The 20,191-nt window shown below is 43.2% G+C and overlaps 7 protein-coding genes across 7 annotated transcripts; 5 read left to right on the top strand and 2 right to left on the bottom strand.

The window, feature by feature from the left end:
* Positions 1 to 108: 108 nt before the first annotated feature.
* FA14DRAFT_162394 (glycoside hydrolase family 13 protein) lies at positions 109 to 2,329 on the top strand. The gene has a single exon (XM_025499583.1). It carries the CDS (start codon positions 254 to 256, stop codon positions 2,315 to 2,317), a length of 2,064 nt encoding a protein of 687 aa, XP_025352463.1. The 5' UTR covers positions 109 to 253; the 3' UTR covers positions 2,318 to 2,329.
* A 525-nt stretch (positions 2,330 to 2,854) lies between these two features.
* On the top strand, positions 2,855 to 3,934 carry FA14DRAFT_85427 (60S ribosomal protein L33-A-like protein). Its single transcript, XM_025502998.1, has 3 exons — positions 2,855 to 2,965; positions 3,455 to 3,583; positions 3,654 to 3,934. The coding sequence occupies exons 1-3, from the start codon at positions 2,963 to 2,965 to the stop codon at positions 3,834 to 3,836; spliced, it is 315 nt and encodes a 104-aa protein (XP_025352462.1). The 5' UTR covers positions 2,855 to 2,962; the 3' UTR covers positions 3,837 to 3,934.
* A 613-nt stretch (positions 3,935 to 4,547) lies between these two features.
* FA14DRAFT_158092 (uncharacterized protein) lies at positions 4,548 to 5,917 on the top strand (the record flags this gene model as incomplete). Its single annotated transcript, XM_025497934.1, has 5 exons — positions 4,548 to 4,910; positions 4,951 to 5,340; positions 5,419 to 5,540; positions 5,610 to 5,707; positions 5,778 to 5,917. 5 exons carry the CDS (start codon positions 4,548 to 4,550, stop codon positions 5,915 to 5,917), a joined length of 1,113 nt encoding a protein of 370 aa, XP_025352461.1.
* A 2,478-nt stretch (positions 5,918 to 8,395) lies between these two features.
* On the top strand, positions 8,396 to 10,270 carry FA14DRAFT_126587 (Pkinase-domain-containing protein; the record flags this gene model as incomplete). Its single annotated transcript, XM_025496755.1, has 1 exon — positions 8,396 to 10,270. One exon carries the CDS (start codon positions 8,396 to 8,398, stop codon positions 10,268 to 10,270), a length of 1,875 nt encoding a protein of 624 aa, XP_025352460.1.
* A 243-nt stretch (positions 10,271 to 10,513) lies between these two features.
* On the bottom strand, positions 10,514 to 15,078 carry FA14DRAFT_162391 (putative P-type ATPase). Its single transcript, XM_025499582.1, has one exon. It carries the CDS (start codon positions 14,819 to 14,821, stop codon positions 10,598 to 10,600), a length of 4,224 nt encoding a protein of 1,407 aa, XP_025352459.1. The 5' UTR covers positions 14,822 to 15,078; the 3' UTR covers positions 10,514 to 10,597.
* A 322-nt stretch (positions 15,079 to 15,400) lies between these two features.
* On the top strand, positions 15,401 to 17,179 carry FA14DRAFT_85376 (uncharacterized protein). Its single transcript, XM_025502997.1, has one exon. It carries the CDS (start codon positions 15,536 to 15,538, stop codon positions 17,012 to 17,014), a length of 1,479 nt encoding a protein of 492 aa, XP_025352458.1. The 5' UTR covers positions 15,401 to 15,535; the 3' UTR covers positions 17,015 to 17,179.
* FA14DRAFT_162389 (uncharacterized protein) lies at positions 17,002 to 20,111 on the bottom strand. The gene has a single exon (XM_025499581.1). It carries the CDS (start codon positions 20,048 to 20,050, stop codon positions 17,147 to 17,149), a length of 2,904 nt encoding a protein of 967 aa, XP_025352457.1. The 5' UTR covers positions 20,051 to 20,111; the 3' UTR covers positions 17,002 to 17,146.
* Between the last annotated feature and the right edge of the window lie 80 nt (positions 20,112 to 20,191).

Below are 20,191 nucleotides of genomic sequence, written 5' to 3'. Positions count from 1 at the left end.
CCTTTCCACTCTGTGTGTGCTCTTAAGGTGTGGGGGCAAAGATTAAGAAGACAAAGAGATAATTCCACCGAGCGCAAAAGATCAGGCACAATTAGCGTGTGCTGCAAATGGGAATAGAAATCATGCAGCATAAACTATCCAATGCATTTTGATGGGAATGGGGGAAAGACAATGGGAATAGCATACATTCTCGCCACTTGAACCTGGATCATTGCTCTCATCATCTTTTGATTTCAATCACATCAAAGCAAAGATGACTTCAAAAGACTACTCAAAAGCTGATGACGGAACAAAGATCGTTAGCTTTGATCCTTGGCTTGAACCATTCGTGGACGGATTACGATCTCGTTATTCCGTTTTCAAGAAATGGTACGATCAAATTCAAAAGACAGAAGGTGGTTTGGCTAACTTCTCAAAAGGATACGAAAAGATGGGACTGCATGTTGACCCGCAATCACAAGCTGTAACATATAGAGAATATGCTCCCGGTGTAGAACAAGCAAGTTTGATCGGTGATTTCAACGGATGGAATCGTGATAGTCATCCAATGCAAAAAGATCAATTTGGATTTTGGACAGTTACCGTACCAGCCTCAAATGGAAAATGCCCAATCGAACATGGAAGTAAGATCAAAATTAGCATGGTGACTCCGAGTGGAGAACGAATCGAACGTCTTCCTGTTTGGATCAATTATGTTACCCAAAATCTTGCTGTATCTCCAGTATACGATGCAATCTTTTGGAACCCACCAGAAAGCCAGAGGTACAAATTCAAGCACCCTCGTCCCCCGAAACCAGATAATGTCAAGATTTATGAAGCGCATGTCGGAATTGCTTCACCTGAGCCTCGGGTAGCATCATACAAAGAATTCACACAAAACAATCTACCTCGAATTAAAGAGTTGGGATACAACGTCGTACAAATTATGGCAGTTCAAGAGCATGCATACTATGGTTCTTTCGGTTACCAAGTCACGAATTTCTTCGCTCCTAGCAGCAGATACGGAACACCTGATGACCTCAAAGAGCTAATTGATGTAGCCCATTCGATGGGCATTACTGTTTTGCTCGATATCGTTCACTCCCATGCATGCAAGAATGTGTTGGATGGTTTGAACATGTTTGATGGAACAGATTATCTCTACTTCCATGGAGGAGCTAAAGGAAGACATGAACTGTGGGACAGTCGTCTTTTCAACTATGGAAATCATGAAACACTGAGATTCCTATTGAGCAACTGCAGATGGTGGATTGAAGAATATCAATTTGACGGATTCCGCTTCGATGGTGTCACCAGCATTCTCTACAATCATCATGGTATCGGAACTGGTTTCTCTGGTGGATATCACGAATACTTTGGACCTTCTGTAGACGAAGAAGGTGTTGCTTACTTGATGTTGGCAAACGTGATGATTCACGAGATCTTACCAAGTGCCATTACGATTGCCGAAGATGTTTCAGGAATGCCTGCGTTATGCAGACCTGTGGATGAAGGAGGTCTTGGATTCGATTACCGTTTGAGCATGGCTGTTCCTGATATGTGGATCAAGATGTTGAAAGAACAACGCGATGAAGATTGGGATTTGGGTAACGTTTGCTTCACATTGACAAACAGACGTCATGGTGAAAAGACGATCGCGTATGCTGAATCTCATGATCAAGCATTAGTGGGTGATAAGACATTGGCATTCTGGTTGATGGATAAGGAAATGTATACAAACATGTCTGATCTTACCGAAAGGACTCCAATCATTGACCGTGGTTTGGCATTACACAAGATCATTCGACTGCTTTCTCATAGTTTAGGTGGAGAAGGCTATCTCAACTTTATCGGTAACGAATTCGGTCATCCTGAATGGCTCGACTTCCCACGTGAAGGTAATAATTCTTCTTTCCAACATGCACGAAGACAATTCAATTTGGTCGATGATGAATTGTTACGATACAAATATTTATACTGGTTCGATGCAGCTATGAACAACTTGGAGTCTGGCTTGCACTGGCTTTCATCTCCACAAGCATACATTTCGCTCAAACATGAATCAGATCGAATGATTGCATTCGAACGTGCAGGTGCGGTATTCATTTTCAATTTGCATGCAACTCAATCTTACACGGATTATCGAATTGGAGTTGAAGTACCGGGAGAATATGTGATTGGGTTGGATACGGATGATAAGAAATTCGGTGGTCATGGTAGAATCGATCATGCTCAAAGTAGATTCTTTACTTCACCATTGGAATGGAACGGAAGAAAGAACTTCGTTCAAGTATACCTACCAAGCAGAACGGCCATCGTTTTGGTAAAGGCGAATTAAGAAATGTACCTGATGGAATGGCAACCTGCCTTGATCATTGTGTAGACCTAGATTCTAGAAAGTCATCAATCATAATAAGATAGCAATGTGAATATATAAGTCCTGGAACACTGTTGTGCCATTTCAACTTTGAAAGCATGAGGAGGAACATATTGATCAATTGGAAGTATGAGAATGATTGTTCATCTGTTCGTCGAAGCACGTGAAATCTTACTCTTTCTTAGTCTTGCACGTGTGTTTTGTGGAAAGTTTGACAATTCTTTACACGTGATGCATTGTTCGAATTTATTTCTGCGGTGCGCGCTTTCTACAGCGCGTTGTATCGGGTTGAATACAAATCTTGTACACAATTACAGTGTGGACTCGTATTATAATTTTGTAATTGAATACCTGAATATTCTAATGCTTCTATCGGTCCTAAGCCTATGATTGTTGCTGCGTATCGTCATTGAAGCGTGACTAAAGCCTGGCTTTTACGCAGTGCGTGTGTGTGCCTTCAAAAGTCCACTTGCAGCAGCAGCAGCAGCAGCAGCAACAACTGCAGACGAAGAAGTTAATCATTCAACCACAGGTAAATTGAACTTGTACAAATCATCCTGTTCATCACCTTCCACCACGCCTGCTCAACTTGAAGGATTGGACAAGATGGTAAGTAAATCGACTTTGCATGGATGACGAATATGCTGCTGGATGGAGATGATGGAAAGTGAATGCGATCAGGATGAGGTTTATGGGATACGAAAGAGAGGTATGAAATGATCGATGGAAATGGTTTCGATCAGATGAAACATGTACGAAACGTACTATCAATCATACAAAGTCGACGAAACTGCTTGCTACTACACGAAAGCGCCAAAGGATCACGACGACGACTTCCGTATACTTTCAGAGATGAGATGGACGGCGTTCTGGCATCGACTCATTATGGCCCGTTCTAAAGGTCGGGTTTGCGTGAAGACTCTTTTGATCCACCACGAATCCTGCTTGATCAATACAACAATTGCAAAAAGATCTCGCCAAAGTTCAACAACACTCTCTTCGTATATTCTTCATCTTCAAACAGCAGCTATCTCATCCAGCACCAATGACTCTGAACAACAACAACTGACTTCTCATCCCTCTCTTTTCCTCATTCAGTCTCGACTATACGTAAAGGGACGCATCGCCGGCCACCAACGTGGTAAGCACAACTCTCACCCACGCACAACCCTTCTCAAGATCGAAGGTGTTGAGAAGCCAGAGGACACCAAGTTCTACCTCGGAAAGGTGAGTTTGGAGCATTGAATAAGGACGACATGCCACGTATACTGACCCTCCTTCCCTCCTCTCTACTCAGCGTGTCGCATACGTCTACAAAGCACCCACAGAAAGACGAGGATCAAAGGTCCGCGTTATCTGGGGCAAAGTCACCCGTGCCCACGGTAACTCTGGTGCCGTTCGCTCCAAATTCCGCACCAACATCCCACCAAAGGCCTTCGGTGCCAGCGTTCGCATCATGTTGTACCCAAGCAACATCTAAGTGACCAGCACCAACGACTCTCCGATATACAGTGTGGTTCAAGGTCAAGTTTGCTCAACTCTTTGATCTCTCCTGAGCTTTTACCGGCACTAATATCACTGCACATTTCACACGCTCACACACACATATTCATATACATTTCTATCATGTCCATGTTTGACCATCTCGGTTTGAATGCAGACAGCAGGATACCGTTATGGCGATTGTAATCTCAACACGCAAAACGAACGCGAATGCACATAGGCATTTATTCTGGTATACGATTTGGAGGGAAAGAGAGCTGTTCTTGATGAGTAGACTTGAAACGTTTTGCATGAGTATTCCCCCGGGACCCGCCTCATATCACGGAACATGCCTCTATGAAGAATATGGCATGATTCTGTAAACTAAGGCGGAAGATGAAAGATTTAGTTGTTTGGCCATTGGAGCATGAAAAGTGCTTTGTAAGATTGTTTTTTTCCATCATTGATTTCGGTCATGAGCAAGAAGGATGATGATCGAGATGGTGGAACGGACATATGTATTGTTTAAAGAGTAGAATGTATGAATATGCGTAGAATACCAGCGTACATGACTAGCAGCTTGAGTGAGTTGTCAATCCAATGTGATAAGTCGCTTTGGCGGGATGAATGATTCTGGATATGCATTAGCAGTAAATGCATACACTTCAGCGTCTGCATTATGACAGATTTGTGATTCAGTGTACTGACCATGGATAGAGCTGTGTATTCCAGTCTACAAGGTGCACTCCACGAGGTCGAGAACCATTTATCAAGCAGCCTTGATATCCATCCTTTCGTCTTTTCTCATTCGCCCATCCCCAACTTCCCCTATCTTTTTTGCTGTCCTCTTTGCTTTCTTCTGCTCATCCACTTCTCAAGAAAAACAGAAATGCCAAGGCCGCTTTCGTTACGCAGTGTTTCTTCATTATCGGGTAGTATTGATGAAACATCAATCTTGTATAATGGCATCGAAGATGCATACTTATCTGCAACGACGACGAATACATCCGTTGCTTCACGTTCACAGAGGCATTTGGTGAGCGCTGTTTCGGGGAGGGATGCAATTGTGCTTGTAGGTGAGAATACTAACAATCTCTGACTATCTTTCTCAGAGCGATGATTGGACACAACGTAGACGACAAACTTCTTTTCATGGCAGAAGGATTCAATCATTACCATACGTTCCCGATCATTCTCTCCGTCGCAATTCGATGGATTTGAACATTTTAAGAGAGAAGAATGAAATGAATGAAAATATTCAAAGAGGAAAAAAGATTTTGATGGGATTGTTTGATCCAAATGGAGATGGAATCGTTTGGCCTACGAACACATTTTTCGCTTTGCGTAGATTGGGTTTTGGTAAATTGAGTGGATTGTTCCTTTCTAGCATTTGTCATTTGATTCTTGCGTACCCGTTGCGGATTGTGGCAAGGCAAAGAGACAATAGCGTAGTGAGATGGCTCCCTGATCCAAGGATGAGAATTCGATTGGATGACGTTCAGGTGAGTTGAGTAAATGCGGATTAGGAAGTTTCTAAAAATATGCTGATCGCGATAAAACTGCGTCTTCCCACCCGGCAGACTTTCAATGCAAGATTATCGACAGGCGAAGCAAGGCAGATTATTGATCAGTGTTCCTCCGGTGTGCGATTTTATTCCCGTCTTCGCCATTTGCATCAGTTGGACACAGTTGACGGGCTAGGGTGAGTGTTTTGTGAAAGGATAACGAAGAAGATCGCAAGGTTACTCACTATTGTCTTTCGATCCGGTAGAATTGTCCTTGAAATGCGACGTACGGCCGGATTTGGTGCTCTTTTCACTTTCCCGTTCATTTTCATTTTCCTTCGACTCATTCTACCAAAACACTCCGGTGAGTACATGTGGCTAAGTAGAAGATGTGGTCATCACTAACACTTACTTTCATCTTGCAATGCAATCAGGCAAAACAAGTGTTGAGGATATTTTGAATGCACTGAATGGAGCATACTTCTATCTTTTGGCAACAAGTTTACACGAGTCGGAAGAATTGAACACCAGAAAGAGACAAAATCGCTACCCCACTTCTCCAAAGTCGGCATAGAGGTCATATTTCTCAACATCATCATTCGAGACCAGTGGATTTTCAAGTATCACCTTATTTCAAACAGTAATAAATGTAACAATTATCAACATACCCTGATTAATCTTACGCGGATGCCTCATATCTAAATCAACCGTGACATAGTCTTTTATCCAGTAAGGCATTCAAGTAAGAAGTGGTAGCAATTCATGCCTGCTATAGGTGATCGTTGTAGAATTCTGTTTAGAAGACAGTAGCCTAGCCGGAGAAATGTTTACATCATCCAAACGGATTATGGTCTGATTTACATACTACAAGGGTTTTACTCTTATTATAAAGTAGTCATGCATGCCTTCTTACGCTTGGCCTTTAAGAAAAAGGTACAAATGAACTGTCTAGAATGAGCAGCGCAGTGGCTGGCCCTTCAAGAGCGCTGACGCGATTTTGTTACCAGCCAAATTACTAGTAAATTGAAATTGCATCGCACTTCGTTATAGAGACAGATTCTGTATGTTCAACTTGAAAATTCAAGAAATAAGTATGTAAGACTAGACCTTCTTAGCTCTATTTTATAGAGTGTATTTTTTTTTATATTTTTTTTTATCTTTATTTATATGTTTTTGGATGGTTCGGATCTTTTTTAGTGCCCTCTGTTTTTTGGTCGTTTTTTGGTAAATTTATTTTTGTCTCTCGTCTTTTTGCGTCTGTTTTTTTGAACGATCTCCTCTGTTTTTTTCTATTTTTTTCTTCTTATTATATACTCTTTAATTTGATCTATTTTTTATAAAATAGAGTTAAGAAGGTCTAGTCTTACATACTTATTTCTTGAATTTTCAAGTTGAACATACAGAATCTGTCTCTATAACGAAGTGCGATGCAATTTCAATTTACTAGTAATTTGGCTGGTAACAAAATCGCGTCAGCGCTCTTGAAGGGCCAGCCACTGCGCACGTACGCTCAAGAGATAAAAAGAGGGGGGCACCGGCATACAATACACGACAAAGAAAGGCTAATTATAACTTTTGTTCTTTAGGGTTATTTGCCTTTGTGTGTGTAAAGAGAGGGTGCACTTTTGCACTGCTTGCGAGCGAGTTATACATACGCCCAGCACAACTCTGCGCAAAGCACCGCACCGCACACACTGGAAGCTGTTTGTGCTTTTTACCCCCCCCCGATAAAAAGAGAAGCGCACACACACATCATCCATGAATTGCAAGCTAACAACGGTCATGCATAATTCAAGGCGCGTTTCTTTTTTATCCCGCTTTAAAGCTTTAATCCTGCTATCGACTACTACATCCACTTTCGATTGTTTAAAAACGCTTTTACCCCTTTCCTCTTTAATTATCCTTTTCATCATCACAACTTCAAGTGGTCATCAACATCATACAATCACAACAAGGATTATTGGATCTGTGTGAATGGCGAAGATTGGTTGGATTTGATCGACAATCGACCATAGATCTCAATTTAACAACATCCATCCAGCGATTTGCCTTCGTTGAGAGAGAGAGAGAATATTTTTAATAATATCTTTCTGATCGTTTTTCTTTTGCTTTCAGTGTACATCTATTCGCAATGACCCAAAGAAGGTCGATCATTAAACATCCACACGATTATGCCGGTGCACCTCAAATCCTTTCACCTATCGAAGGATTTGGAGAACGCTTTGACCAATCTTTCCTAACAGGAGTCAATGGAGCAGGGGCTAATACATCAAACGGCGGAGGTCAAAGCTCAACTTCAGGTGCTGCAACAACAAGTGGCGCAGGCATGTCCCACGAACAACAACAGCTCTCTTCTCCCAACATGTATTCGCAATCTGCTGTAGGAGGCGGCACCAATAACAACAACAACAGCACAAGCAGTAGCCCTATTCCCCGTGGAGGTGAATTTGATTTAATTCCTCAACGTAGTGCCCCTTTGCCGCCCGGTGTAGGAGTTGGATCAAACAACAATTCAAACATTTCATCTGCCAATTATCGTCCATCCACTGCTGTAATGGCAACTTCAACACGCTCACCTCCCCGTTCCAATAGTATCAGACCAGGTATGGGCTCTGGCTATCCTGGCGGAAGTAGTAGCAGTAGTCAAGGCATGAACGGAGGTAATCAAACGTTTGGAGGAATGGTCACTAGTGATAGTCCAGCATCATCATCTTCCAATAATAGACCATGGGTTCAAGGAGGAGGAGGAGGTGCACAAACGATTGCCAATCAACAAGCATTCGCATCCGGACCTCCGCGTCCAATTAGGGCAAATACATTTGATGCCACAGGAAATGGGCGTAGTGTGCCTACGCTTGGCAGTCCATTATTAACACAAGATGGAACGGCAAGTGGTTTCTTACCAGCAGCAACTCGATCGCAAGCTTCTGTCGCCGGACCTGCTGGCTCGCCTCATCTCGCTGCTGCTCATTCAGCTTTTCCTGGTCAGAGCGCTGTAAATACAAACGACACCAATTGGAGCTCCGGTCTGGCCAACGCTTTGGACGATTCAATGCCTGGATCGACTGTAGCGAGTGGCACTTTGAGCCAATTATCTTCGCCCATTTCACCTCCAAATAGCGTTCCAGGCGGATCCTATTCTACTTTGCGCGGTGCGAGAAGCAATAACCAAAGCGGTGCCGGTTCTGGTAACAACGCTTTTGGAGGAAGTGAATTTGGACCGGGTGGAAGGAATACGTTCAAGTCCGTTTTTGGTGGCTTTGTTAATTCGATGAGCGATGTTTTTTCTCAACAAAAGAAGATTGAAATTTCAACTCCATACGATCCTGTGCATCTTACCCATGTAGGTTTCAATTCTGACACTGGGGAATTTACCGGATTACCCAAAGAATGGCAACAACTCCTTCAGAATTCCGGTATCTCAAAAGAAGATCAAGCGAAAAATCCACAAGCAGTTATGGACATTGTTGCTTTCTATCAAGATGTAACGCAAAATAATCTTGAAGATGATTCTGTTTGGAGAAAGATGAACGGCGGACCGGGTCATGCGAATGAAGGATCTGCTTCAGACTCACGATCAGAGAGCACAACAGGTAGCGGAGTTGTACGATCAGGAGATGGTGTATACGAAAAGCCAAGAGCTGCTCCAGCACCACCAGGTGCAGCTGGTCTGAATACATCTCAATCCATGCGCAAGAGCTCTAGGCCGCCACCTACAGAAGCGAACAAAGCTGCCGCAGCCGCAGCAATTTCTGCTGGAGGTCCAATCCCAACAAGGCCTGCGCCTTCACCTGGTCTCGGTGCCGGCCTTGCTACACCGCCTATGGGAAGTGGAAGTAGTCCGAAGATTGGAACGAATAAAACTCCTTCTCCTTCTGGTGCGAGTGGTAAAGGAGCGCTTTCGTCTGCTTCTATGAAAGTGAAAGGATCGCCAAGTGGTGGAGCAGAAGGTGCTTCGGTTACAAAATCTGCTTCTACAAAAGCACCTGCCGGAGCTCAACCTCGTCGAAGGGATACGAAGAAGACTGGAATGAAAGATCATGAAGTGATTGAAAAGCTCAAGACGATCTGTACTGATGCAGACCCGACGAAACTTTATCGCGATTTCGAAAAGATTGGAGCTGGTGCTTCTGGTGGTGTATACACGGCTTATCAAGTGGGAAGCAATCTGTCCGTTGCTATTAAACAGATGAACCTTGAGCAACAGCCAAAGAAGGATTTGATCATCAATGAAATCTTGGTAATGAAAGAGTCCAAGCACAAGAATATTGTGAACTATATTGACAGTTTCTTGCACAAGGGTGACCTTTGGGTTGTAATGGAGTACATGGAAGGTGGAAGCTTGACAGACGTGGTGACCAGCAACGTGATGAGCGAACCTCAAATCGCTGCCGTTTGCAAGGAAGTTTTGGAAGGCTTGCGTCACTTACACGCAAACAAAGTTATCCATCGTGATATCAAGAGTGACAACGTTTTATTGAGCATGCATGGTGATATCAAATTGACAGATTTCGGTTTCTGTGCACAAATTGGTGAATCACAAGCCAAGAGGACGACAATGGTAGGAACTCCTTATTGGATGGCACCGGAAGTTGTGACCAGGAAGGAATACGGACCAAAGGTTGATATTTGGAGTTTAGGTATCATGGCAATCGAGATGTTAGAAGGAGAACCACCTTATTTGAACGAAAATCCTCTAAGAGCACTTTATTTGATCGCCACAAATGGAACACCCAAGATTCCTGATTCCGATAAAACCACGAGCACGTTCAGAGACTTTTTACGAACATGCTTGGACGTTGATGCAGAACGCAGACCGGATGCAACACAATTATTGGATCACGTCTTCCTAAAGCGTACTGCCAATTTGCGAACGCTTGAACCTTTAATCAAATATGCCAAAGAACAAAGCAAGCTTGTCAAATGATGATTTTTGTCCATTCATTTCGTATTCCAACAACAACGACAAATCATGCCCGCCTATTCCAAGCACGCCTCAGAATGAATTATTCCATGCTTCTGTTGTGGGAAGTATGAGAAAACTTTCTTTTCCGTTTCGCATGCCTATTACCCCGGGTTTTATTTGTGCATTACCACCCCATCTTTACCTGCAGAGCCATTATTACCTTAATACACATTCTTGTACACACATACATCAATACAATCGAATACTCTATATCTTTCTCGACATTCTGTGAGAAAACTAATCAAATTGATGAATAATGTTGTACAGATTCATTTTCTTTTCTTTCAACTACAAACCAGAAGGTCGAACTTGAGTGGTATCATACATTCTGATCAATCTTGCTTGTTCTTGATCAGCTCCTTCGGTTTGACTGAATGCATAACCACGTTGACGTCTAATACGTTGAACGGCACGAACTTTTTTGATGGCACGTTGGAATTGACTCATTCTTGGTCTATGATCTTGTAAACCTAAAACTTGAACTTCATGAACGATATCTTGCGATGTTGGTCGGTATGTTCTTGACCAATATTTCCATGCAAAATCCCGTATCAAACAAACGGCAGGAACAAGAACCATACAGAACCAAAACAAAGAAAATCCATATAATCTTGGTACGATTCCTGTATATTCTTTACTGAATCCAATCGCAGGTGCAACGTAAGCGTAAACCGCAATGAATGCCAAAGTAAACACCGCCGAACCAGGAATAGCAGCAAACGTATACTTTGTCCATAAATCCGAAACCAAAGCAGCTTTACCTAAAACTGTCATCAAAACGGCAAAGTACAGAGTTGTACCCCAAATCCACATATATGCTCCGTAACCTCCATCATCTTGTGGTGTTGCCCAAAAGGCAATCGTGACAAAGATGAATGCGATCAAAGAATGATAAAAAGCATTCAATGTCCAACCCCAAAATCGTCTCTTGTTGAAAAAGACTTGACCGTACAACTGTGGATATCTGTCCAACATTCTTGCGCTGAGATATTGATCAAAGATACCAATCACCAAAGGAGGTAAGACGGTAAAGATGACGTTGTAGAATGACAACGTCCAAGATTCAAATGCGACTTGTCCAGAGAACGAATTTTGGAATGCGTACCAGAAAAGGGTCATATAAAGCGTGATGTTCTTGTAGAATGAGTATAAGATCATCTTACTCAAACGTGCATAACTCCAAGAGCCATGAACAAGTAAGAGCTTGCGTAAGTAACGGAATTGACTGATGGCGACATCTGCAGATCTAGCAGCTTGAAGACCTTCAACACCGCTAATACCAACACCAACATGAGCAGCTTGAATCATGCTCACATCGTTCGCTCCATCTCCAATTGCCAACAAAAGAGCGGGCATATTCTTCTTGACCAATTTGACCACCAATGCCTTTTGCAGAGGGGATACACGACAGCAAATGACAGCTTTGCACATGATTGCTAATTCCAAAAAGATTTTTGCAATATCTTTCTCCAGGGCAAACGTCAAACTCTTCCCATCAATAATCAAAGCCATATCTTCATTATCACCTTCGCTCCTTTGTGCTTTGACGGCTGCCAATCGTCTTGTGAGAAGGTCTGCGGTATCATGCGGAGTTTCTTCGTTGACAATGACCAAGTTCATCGATTCTGAGATCAATCGACAAGATAGACCGATATTGATGGCAGTTTCTTGTCTGTCACCTGTAAGAACCCAAACCTTAATGCCAGCAGTTTGTAGAGTGTGAATGGTTTCCGGTACGCCATCTTGTAGCTTGTCTTCAATTGCCGTTGCTCCTAGCAGGAACATGTTCTGTTCAATCACATCAGCTGCTTTGTCTAAAGCTTCTGAACGGTCTACAATCGTTGCAGCAGCTTGATCGTACATACGTGACCATTGTCGGTATTCTTGTTCAGGAATTTCACGCATTGCAACACACAATGTTCGCAAACCTTCAGTTGCGAAGTCTTCCAAATGAACCATAGTCTGATCGGTAAAGGCTTGGTTTTCACTCAAGCGTGCCATAATGACAGTATCAGCACCTTTGCAGTAAAGCTTGATCTTACCATCAGGTCCTCGAACAATCGTTGACATTCTTTTACGTGTACTGTTGAATTCACAAACGTTCAAAATTTCAAATTCTTGTTCCATACCCCGAACGCTGATGAAAATCGATCTAGGCTTTCGCACAAAGAATTCGTATCCCAATGATTGAGCACCTGAAACCAAAGCTGCTTCATCTGGACTTGAGGCTTGAAATGTGACGCGACCGTCACGATTTTCTGGAATGACTGTATGACATACTGCCAACAGCGTCAAAAACTCATGAATCACCGCTGTACTTCCATCGTCAGGTACTTCGCCATTCATCATGGATTGCAATTCTGCCCAAGTACGTTGACTTCCAACTTCTCGTCCATCAGGCCCAACTTGACCGAAATCTTGCTTGCTCTCATCGATTGTATCGTTGTATGAGATTCCTCCAATACTTGCTTGCCGGAATTCCATCTCATTTCTGGTCAAGGTACCGGTCTTATCGCTGAAAATGTAGTCGATCTGTCCCAATTCTTCCACCAAGCTTGACGTACGACACAGAGCGGGTGTATCTGTTGCAGGGTAGTACATGTCCAAATCGGAGTTGATCAATTGGGCTTGCTGATACTTGACCACCTCAATAGTGACGATCAAACTGATAGGAATCAAGTTGTTGTATGCGATGATGAAAGTCAAGATATCTTCCACGAACAATCTTGCTTTTCCTTTTGAATCTTCAGACAAGAGTAGATATTGCATCTCACTAGCATAGGCCGAATCTCTCACGATTGCACCAATAGCCGAAGCAATGGATAAAATCAGTAGAAGAGCGAACAATAGCAAGATCAAAACGTTGACTTGCTTCTCGACCGCTGTACGTTTGATCGGTGCGGCTGTTGCATTCCTCATCAATTTAGTCTCATGACCGGTAAATACGACCAGACCATAAATCCATGGTGTATTACGAAGTTGCGCACCTCTCAACAACATTTGCTCAGGAGACAGGGGAATTTGTTTTGTTGGCACTCCGCTGAATCCGGGCGTTGAACTTAATTGCAGATGTAGGGTGGCATCAAAAGTGTAAAGACTATTGTTTGGATGCTCGGATAGCATATGACCTCGCAAAGCTGATGCTGATGGTGGTGTTGTGATTCTAGCTGTATCAGGTGAGGCTTGTTTGATTTTCAAATTTGTTTCTCCGTCCAAATTGGCCGTCTCAACATAACATAATCCCTCAGGCTCGGAACTGCTTATCAGAACCAAATCTGCTGGGAAGAATTCGTTGGATTCCACACGAACAATGTCACCTACTCGAATATGCCTCCATCTTCTCGACTCAAATGTTCCTGAGCCTGGTTCCAGAACTTGAGCAATGCGTGCGTTTAGTTCAGAATCAGATCGATGTCTGGCGAAATCCTCTTTCAGCTCTTTGAAAGCACTGGCAAGAAGTACTAATGCCAAAGGGACAATTGTCGTATACCGATTTGTAGGACTGACACCGGGCACTTGTTGAATAACCGCTGTGAACAAGAAGAACAAGTTTGCATAACGTGAAAATTGTTCGATGAGGAATTTGGGCACAAAAGTAACTGCGTTGTACTTGCTCGTGCTGATATAATTATCACCAAAGTTGCCTTCACGATCATTTGTGACTGGATCATTCAGTCTGATCACACGTTCACCTTCTGCTTCCTTCTTTGCTGCACCTTTTTTGTTCATCATTCGTGCAAAATCTGCACGCATCGTACGTATCGATCGTTTTACGCCATCAAAAGGCGAATCTCTGGGCGGTTTGCGTGATCGTCCTGCTGAAGCGGTGTCATAAGCTTTGGCTTTCCTCTGTGCTCCTGCACCGTTCCCATAGCCACGCTTGGCACCGGCAGGTGAGATTGGTGAATCGTATGGCTCATCATCTGCTTCTATACTCTTGAAACCTGCCCCACTTTGATTTGTATGTGTTCTGTACATGTCTGAGAATGGACCTTCATGACCAGCGGGTGTGGCACCACTCATAGCAAATGGCAAGCCACTCTCTTGACTACCTGCAACTTGTTGTGTGAATGGCAGACGAGGAACGGCTAAATCACTCGTTCCACCTAGTGATACTTTACTGTTTTCAGCAAACCTTCCATTTGGTGGATATGCTCTTGAGCCACTCGAGCTTTTGTTCGCTCCACTTGCACTTGTACCTCTGCCAAGATAATCGTCAAAATCGTCGTCACCTAACAAATCAGGATCATCCGCATCAACCAAGACGTGTGAAGGTGCTGCGGACTGATCGTTACGGCCTCGATTGACGGAATGAGAATAAGTGCCTAAACCTAAAGATTCCGAACTTGCAGCAAAAGGGTCTGTAGCAAATGGTGACCTAGATTGACCTGCTTGTTGTTGTTGAGCACTTCCACTCTGTAGATGATGAACAGGTCGGTGAGAAGAGGTACCTTCCGGTGGAGGAGCACCGGAATTGTAAGCGGGCGTTACGAAATCGTCAAAGTCGTCCATCTTTCAATAATCATTCAAAGTAGTATCATGTGCACGAGCCTGTCGTATGAGGATGTTTTTCGGCCAACGTGAATAAGATCGGAGTGATGTTTACAATATCAAAAAATGCGGCGGCCGTTAATAAAATGCGGATTTTCTTGGGTGATTCAATTGAGATAAATGCGCGATTTCATTTGATTGAAAAAGGTTTGACGGATTTGAAACCTTCAAGGTCTCATCGTATTCTACTTGTGTTTGTAATGATCAGGAGGGAGGAAATGATGTGGTATAGAATTCACTCCTAGAAATCATACCTCCTGTGCGTAGTAGCAGCTCTTCTTGGCTGGTGAAGCGCTGAAAATGTTAAACGCTATAATAATAATTGGGTTCGTTGCTAATTCTGGCGTTGTAAGCTGTTCCTTCGCTCAGCAGCAACACAGCCAGGCGCACTCAAGAAAGCGGACAATTAAACGAGGCGCTGCTTTCTCTTCTACAGCTCACGCACGCACGCACGCACGCACGCGTAAAGGCTACAAAGGCGCGGCGCGTCATAAGATGATTGCCTTTTGTTAAAAGTGATTTTAAGAATGAATGCATCCATAGTCATTCACAACAAAAAGATTCCATAAAACAATCATTTAGGACCACGCATTCATTTCCGTCGCCGTAATTTTATCAAAATAAAAAGGCAACCCCCTTCACCTCCGCTCTTTTTTCTTCTTATTGTTATTACAAATGAGCGGCCCTTTAGGCGGTACTTCCGCCTCTGGTGGCAGTGTTGTCGGTTCACAATCCAATGCTCCGCGTAGAAGAAGAAAGAATCAAACTTCACGAAACAATCGAACACAATCGGCACAACATCCAAATCAAATGGGTTTCGGTCAACCAGGTCCACAAGGACATCATCAACAACAATTTGGCGCTGGACCACCAAGAGGTGGACCGGGTGGTCATTTGAACAATCAAATGCCTCCGCCAGGAATGCTACCACATCCACCTCAATCGACCGGAATGGGTTGGGGTTTAAGTATTGATGAAGATCCGGTAGATTTCATCTTAGATGATTTGGATAAATTATCAGGACGCGATATTGCTTCTGCAAGGTACAGAAGGAATCATGAATTGATCAATTTGATCTTTGATTCACGTAAGATTGAAAACCTTCAACCATCCGAATCACCTTATGCTGGAAAAGATCAAGAAGCATTACGATCTCAATTAAACGAAACTCAAAATGAAATCGAAAAGCTACAATCAAACCATTCCACAAAGTTTAGAAGGTGGCGTGAAGAGTTGCAAGAGCACGATGATCTACTGCATGCTCCTCCAAAGCGCCTAAAGGTACAATTAGAAGAAGAAGAGAAGAAAAGGTTAGAGGAAGCTGATATAGAAGAAGTGAACGCGAGTGGCGAAGCAATCCCGGCCTGGAAATCCATGCCAAGCAAAGGAAGAATCTTGGGAGCTGGTTATATCAGAGCAAAAACGCCAGAAGAAGTTCGAAAGTTATTACCCAAAGCACCAGAACCAGAACCGGAACCAGAACAAAAGCCTGCCGTGGCTGCTGGAACGCAAGCTCAACCTGCAGCACCTACTTCGACCGGACAACCATTGCAAGCGGTTCCTGGAGCATCACAACCTGTCGCGGGTGCGAACGGCGCACCTGTTCAACAGGCAGCCGTACCTTCGCTTCCTCAAGCAGCTCTGCCTGAGCAAGCATCCAATTTGACGGATGCAATGCAATTGGACGGAAATGCTGAAGACGACGAGGAAGATGAAGAAGAAGATGACGATGACGACGAAGGAGACGACGATGACGATGAAGACGATGGAGATGCTGAAGCAGATGAAGATGCTCCTGATGACGAAGATGCTGAAGCAGACGCTGATGGAGATGCAGATGCAGATGAATCGAATGCCCTGCCCACATCCCAGCCAGCTAATGAGACCTTAGAATCGGCGGACGCAAGTATGGCAGCAGTTGGAGATGATACTTTTGCTACAGCTGCAGATGATGCCGCTGACGGAGCGGTGATCAATGCAGAAGGGATCGCAAACACAAATGATGCAGATATGGGCACAAACGATGTTCTCGATGCAGAACCTCAATCAGAAGCAAAAGATGTTGTACAAAAATCAATGGACGCCATCCCACCTGTGGAAACGATTGAGGCAGTCTCAGGTGAAGGGAATGCACCCGAAGAAAGTAATTCATAATGTATCCAATCATGTACTTCTAGCAATAAATGAGATGTATAAATGTATTGATTCTTCCAGTAGTATATTAGTGTATGCTCTCTAAGAGCTTTTCTATATAGAGTCTTTAGCCAAAGCTTGCACCAAATTCGATCATACTTGAGCAACAGCAGCAACAACGCTTAGTAACATTGAATCCACTTCAGGATGCTTTTCCAATAAGACATCATCTAAACGTTCTAAAACATCAATTGAAGGATACTTTTGTCTTCTTGATGCTTCCAATCTTTTGGCTTGCGGCCACATTGCTTCTGCAATTAAGCCAGAATAATCGATCCATAATTTCGTTGGATCACGTTCGGGAACACCTTGAGAAAGACGGATTGGGTTTGCAGCAGTTTTCGTTTTCTTTTGTTGTTGCATTCCATCTGGCAAACGTACAGTCAGTGTCACTGACCATTCATCAATTCCATGTCGTGCAACTTCTTTGATATGATGCCTTTGCATTCCAACAGGTGGTGCAGAGGGTAAATCCCATTCAAGAATATCGGCATCAAAAGCGATCACGCTCCAAATCAAATTTGGTCTTCGAACGGTGATGGTTAAAGTACGTGTACCTGCTTTCCAATCGATTTTCTCATTTGATACCTTTGGTACGAATTCATCTCCATTTGGTAACGTCCAAGGAGAAGGTTGCGGCATTGGAACACGCATCTTGTAAGGTGTAAGGAAGGTGCTTACAGGATACAAGATTGCAAAATCCGGATTATAATCGTCCATATCCACTTTCGTAAATGGTTCTTCAACGATTCCCATCGATTTCCAAACGTCATCTACGATTGTCTCTAGCCCTTTAACATCTGGATCTGCACCTCCCAAATTGAGCCAAAATGTATCAGAAGTGACATTTTGAACGGCGTGAACGAATACTCTCTTGGGATGTCCAACATCGAAGGGCTTAAGAGCAGGAGAAGCAAAGATTGCAATGCAAGCTACTGAGATTGTCAAAAAGAACACAATCACTTTTGCCAAACGTTCACGACCCATTCGGAATGACATTGGAAGTGCAAAAGGCAAGCACAAGAATGTTAATGCACCAGCAATCGAACCGACGATATGATCAGCAGGCGAAATTTCACCTGTTCTGCCTGTGAGCGGAACAAAAAGGTCCAAGAAAGAAACCAATCCTTCACTTCCTATCGAAGCTGGTACGATGACGTAAATCAGATAACTGATCGGATGTACCCTCTTGTGGGCTGGAACTTGTTTCTGTTCAATTTTGTCATAACCGATCAAGAACAAGTCATTCAGTGCAATCACCACAGTCATTGCGATCGATCCTAATCCGGCCAAATAGCAAGATCCGATTCCAAAAGCGCTCAAAGACAATAACGACAACACAAAGAATAACGATAAACCATCCAAGCTTGCACGTTCCAAATAAGCCCTGCGATCCTTTCTCGTTAAGGATGCAAAAAGGTATTGCGTTGACAAAATACCAACCAAAGCAGGAGGTCCGAAAAGTGCAATCGGATACCATTCTTTGGCGAACCAGCTGAGAGGCTTACCGATCACATGAACCATAATCAACGCCACTGCATTGGAGAAGATCAAAGCCGACAATAAAGATGTGATTGTGAAAAGTAAAGCGAGTAAGGCATACTTTAATGCTCCTTGATGCTTATCCGCTCTTCCCACGGATGTCAACAGATAGTTGGATAATGCAGAAATACCCATGATAACAGTTCTGAACTTCTCTGCTGGAATCAAAACAAAGAATCGACTTGCGATACTGAAATAGATTGGCGGTGCTGAACGTGGGAATGGTTTGTTGACTGCCAATTTCGAACGTGGGGAGGTTGCCAAATGGTTCACGATTGCCAACACATTTTCACCAAAATGCTGCATCATTCCTGGTTCGAGATTTTTGGTGATATCGGATCGTGTGTGGTATTGGTAGCTATTGCCAACGATTGCCATATCCAAACCGGATTGATTGGCATATTGCACAAATTGACGGAAATCCGTATCGGATAAAATCAAACCTGTAGAGAAGACATCATTTGCCAAAACTGTTCCGAAAGGGTATGGAACTTGGCTGTATGCTTCCACAAACGGAACAGAAGTTGCTTGGAACAATAATTCTGGACCCGAAGTACCACAAGCTTCCAAGTTGACCACACCACGAACCGAATGGCGGGTCTCGTGTTGGGTTGCATAAAGGTGACTTGCATCTTGCAGACTCTCTTCTCCATTGTTGAATAGTAGAATAACTGAATGTTTAAGTCGTGGACGAGGTGGTGAAGTATAAATGCGCAATAATTCCAACAAGATTGCAATTCCTGCACCATCATCAGCCGCACCTGGACTGGGCAATGTACTGTCCAAATGAGCGTTCAAAAGGACTGCATGTTCTTTGCCTTCATCCGTTCCATCAGAAATACGAACGATTACGTTTGACATACTATAATACTTTTTCCAAACGATTGAGCTCATAAAATCGAAACGATGTGATCCATCTGCAATTTGCGTCCAAACTTCTACTTGTGTATCACCTCTTGGATCAGTTGCCCGTAAAGTAGCATTATTGTGTAATTGATTTGCATCTTGATCTGCAACTACTGTAGTATGCCAACCTTCATAACTCTTTACAACATTTTCAATCCATTTTTCTGCTTCTACATGTTCTTTCGTTCCAACGATTCTATAACCAATATCATCGCTCAATTTGGATATATGCTCTAATGCTTTCAATTCGGAAAATTGTGCAGGTTCATCCAACGTGTTTGTATCGATCGATTTAGGTTTGGGTAAATGGTAATGCGACCATAACGTCAAAGATGCAATAAATGTATACACTGCCAACACTTGAAATAAATGAGTCCATGTGAATGCCGATCCAGGTACCGATTCGGGTAATTCTACTACTGCAGATCCGTTTGTGATCGTTTGAATTGCGTTGTTAGCGGTGCTTCCAGTACTTCTTCCTGCTTCTGTATTTGCCCTCTGATTGGACAATGCAGATGAACCGGAGTTCTTGTTCTTCTTTGGCGCCATGATTGGCGATTGAATGATCCTTTGTTTAAAGAACAAGAATGAAAAAATCACAATCTTCTCAAATTAAGCTCCACACTAATTTCACTTGCCGTAGAATGATGCTCTCACAGCTTAAGTTACATACCACACTACCGGACAGAA

Source organism: Meira miltonrushii (assembly GCF_003144205.1).
Source record: "Meira miltonrushii strain MCA 3882 unplaced genomic scaffold FA14scaffold_5, whole genome shotgun sequence".
NCBI lineage: Eukaryota > Fungi > Basidiomycota > Exobasidiomycetes > Exobasidiales > Brachybasidiaceae > Meira > Meira miltonrushii.
Note: the sequence above shows the minus strand (reverse complement) of the source record. Positions and strands in the feature narration are given on the sequence as shown.

Excerpts from the sequence above, each read along its gene's own strand:
- FA14DRAFT_85427 (XM_025502998.1), top strand. Across the intron at positions 3,584-3,653 it reads CCAAGTTCTACCTCGGAAAG|CGTGTCGCATACGTCTACAA; the intron begins GTGAGTTTGGAG and ends CTCTCTACTCAG.
- FA14DRAFT_162389 (XM_025499581.1), bottom strand. The coding sequence starts at position 20,050 with ATGGCGCCAAAGAAGAACAAGAACTCCGGTTCATCTGCATTGTCCAAT.
- FA14DRAFT_162391 (XM_025499582.1), bottom strand. The coding sequence starts at position 14,821 with ATGGACGACTTTGACGATTTCGTAACGCCCGCTTACAATTCCGGTGCT.
- FA14DRAFT_85376 (XM_025502997.1), top strand. The coding sequence starts at position 15,536 with ATGAGCGGCCCTTTAGGCGGTACTTCCGCCTCTGGTGGCAGTGTTGTC.
- FA14DRAFT_162394 (XM_025499583.1), top strand. The coding sequence starts at position 254 with ATGACTTCAAAAGACTACTCAAAAGCTGATGACGGAACAAAGATCGTT.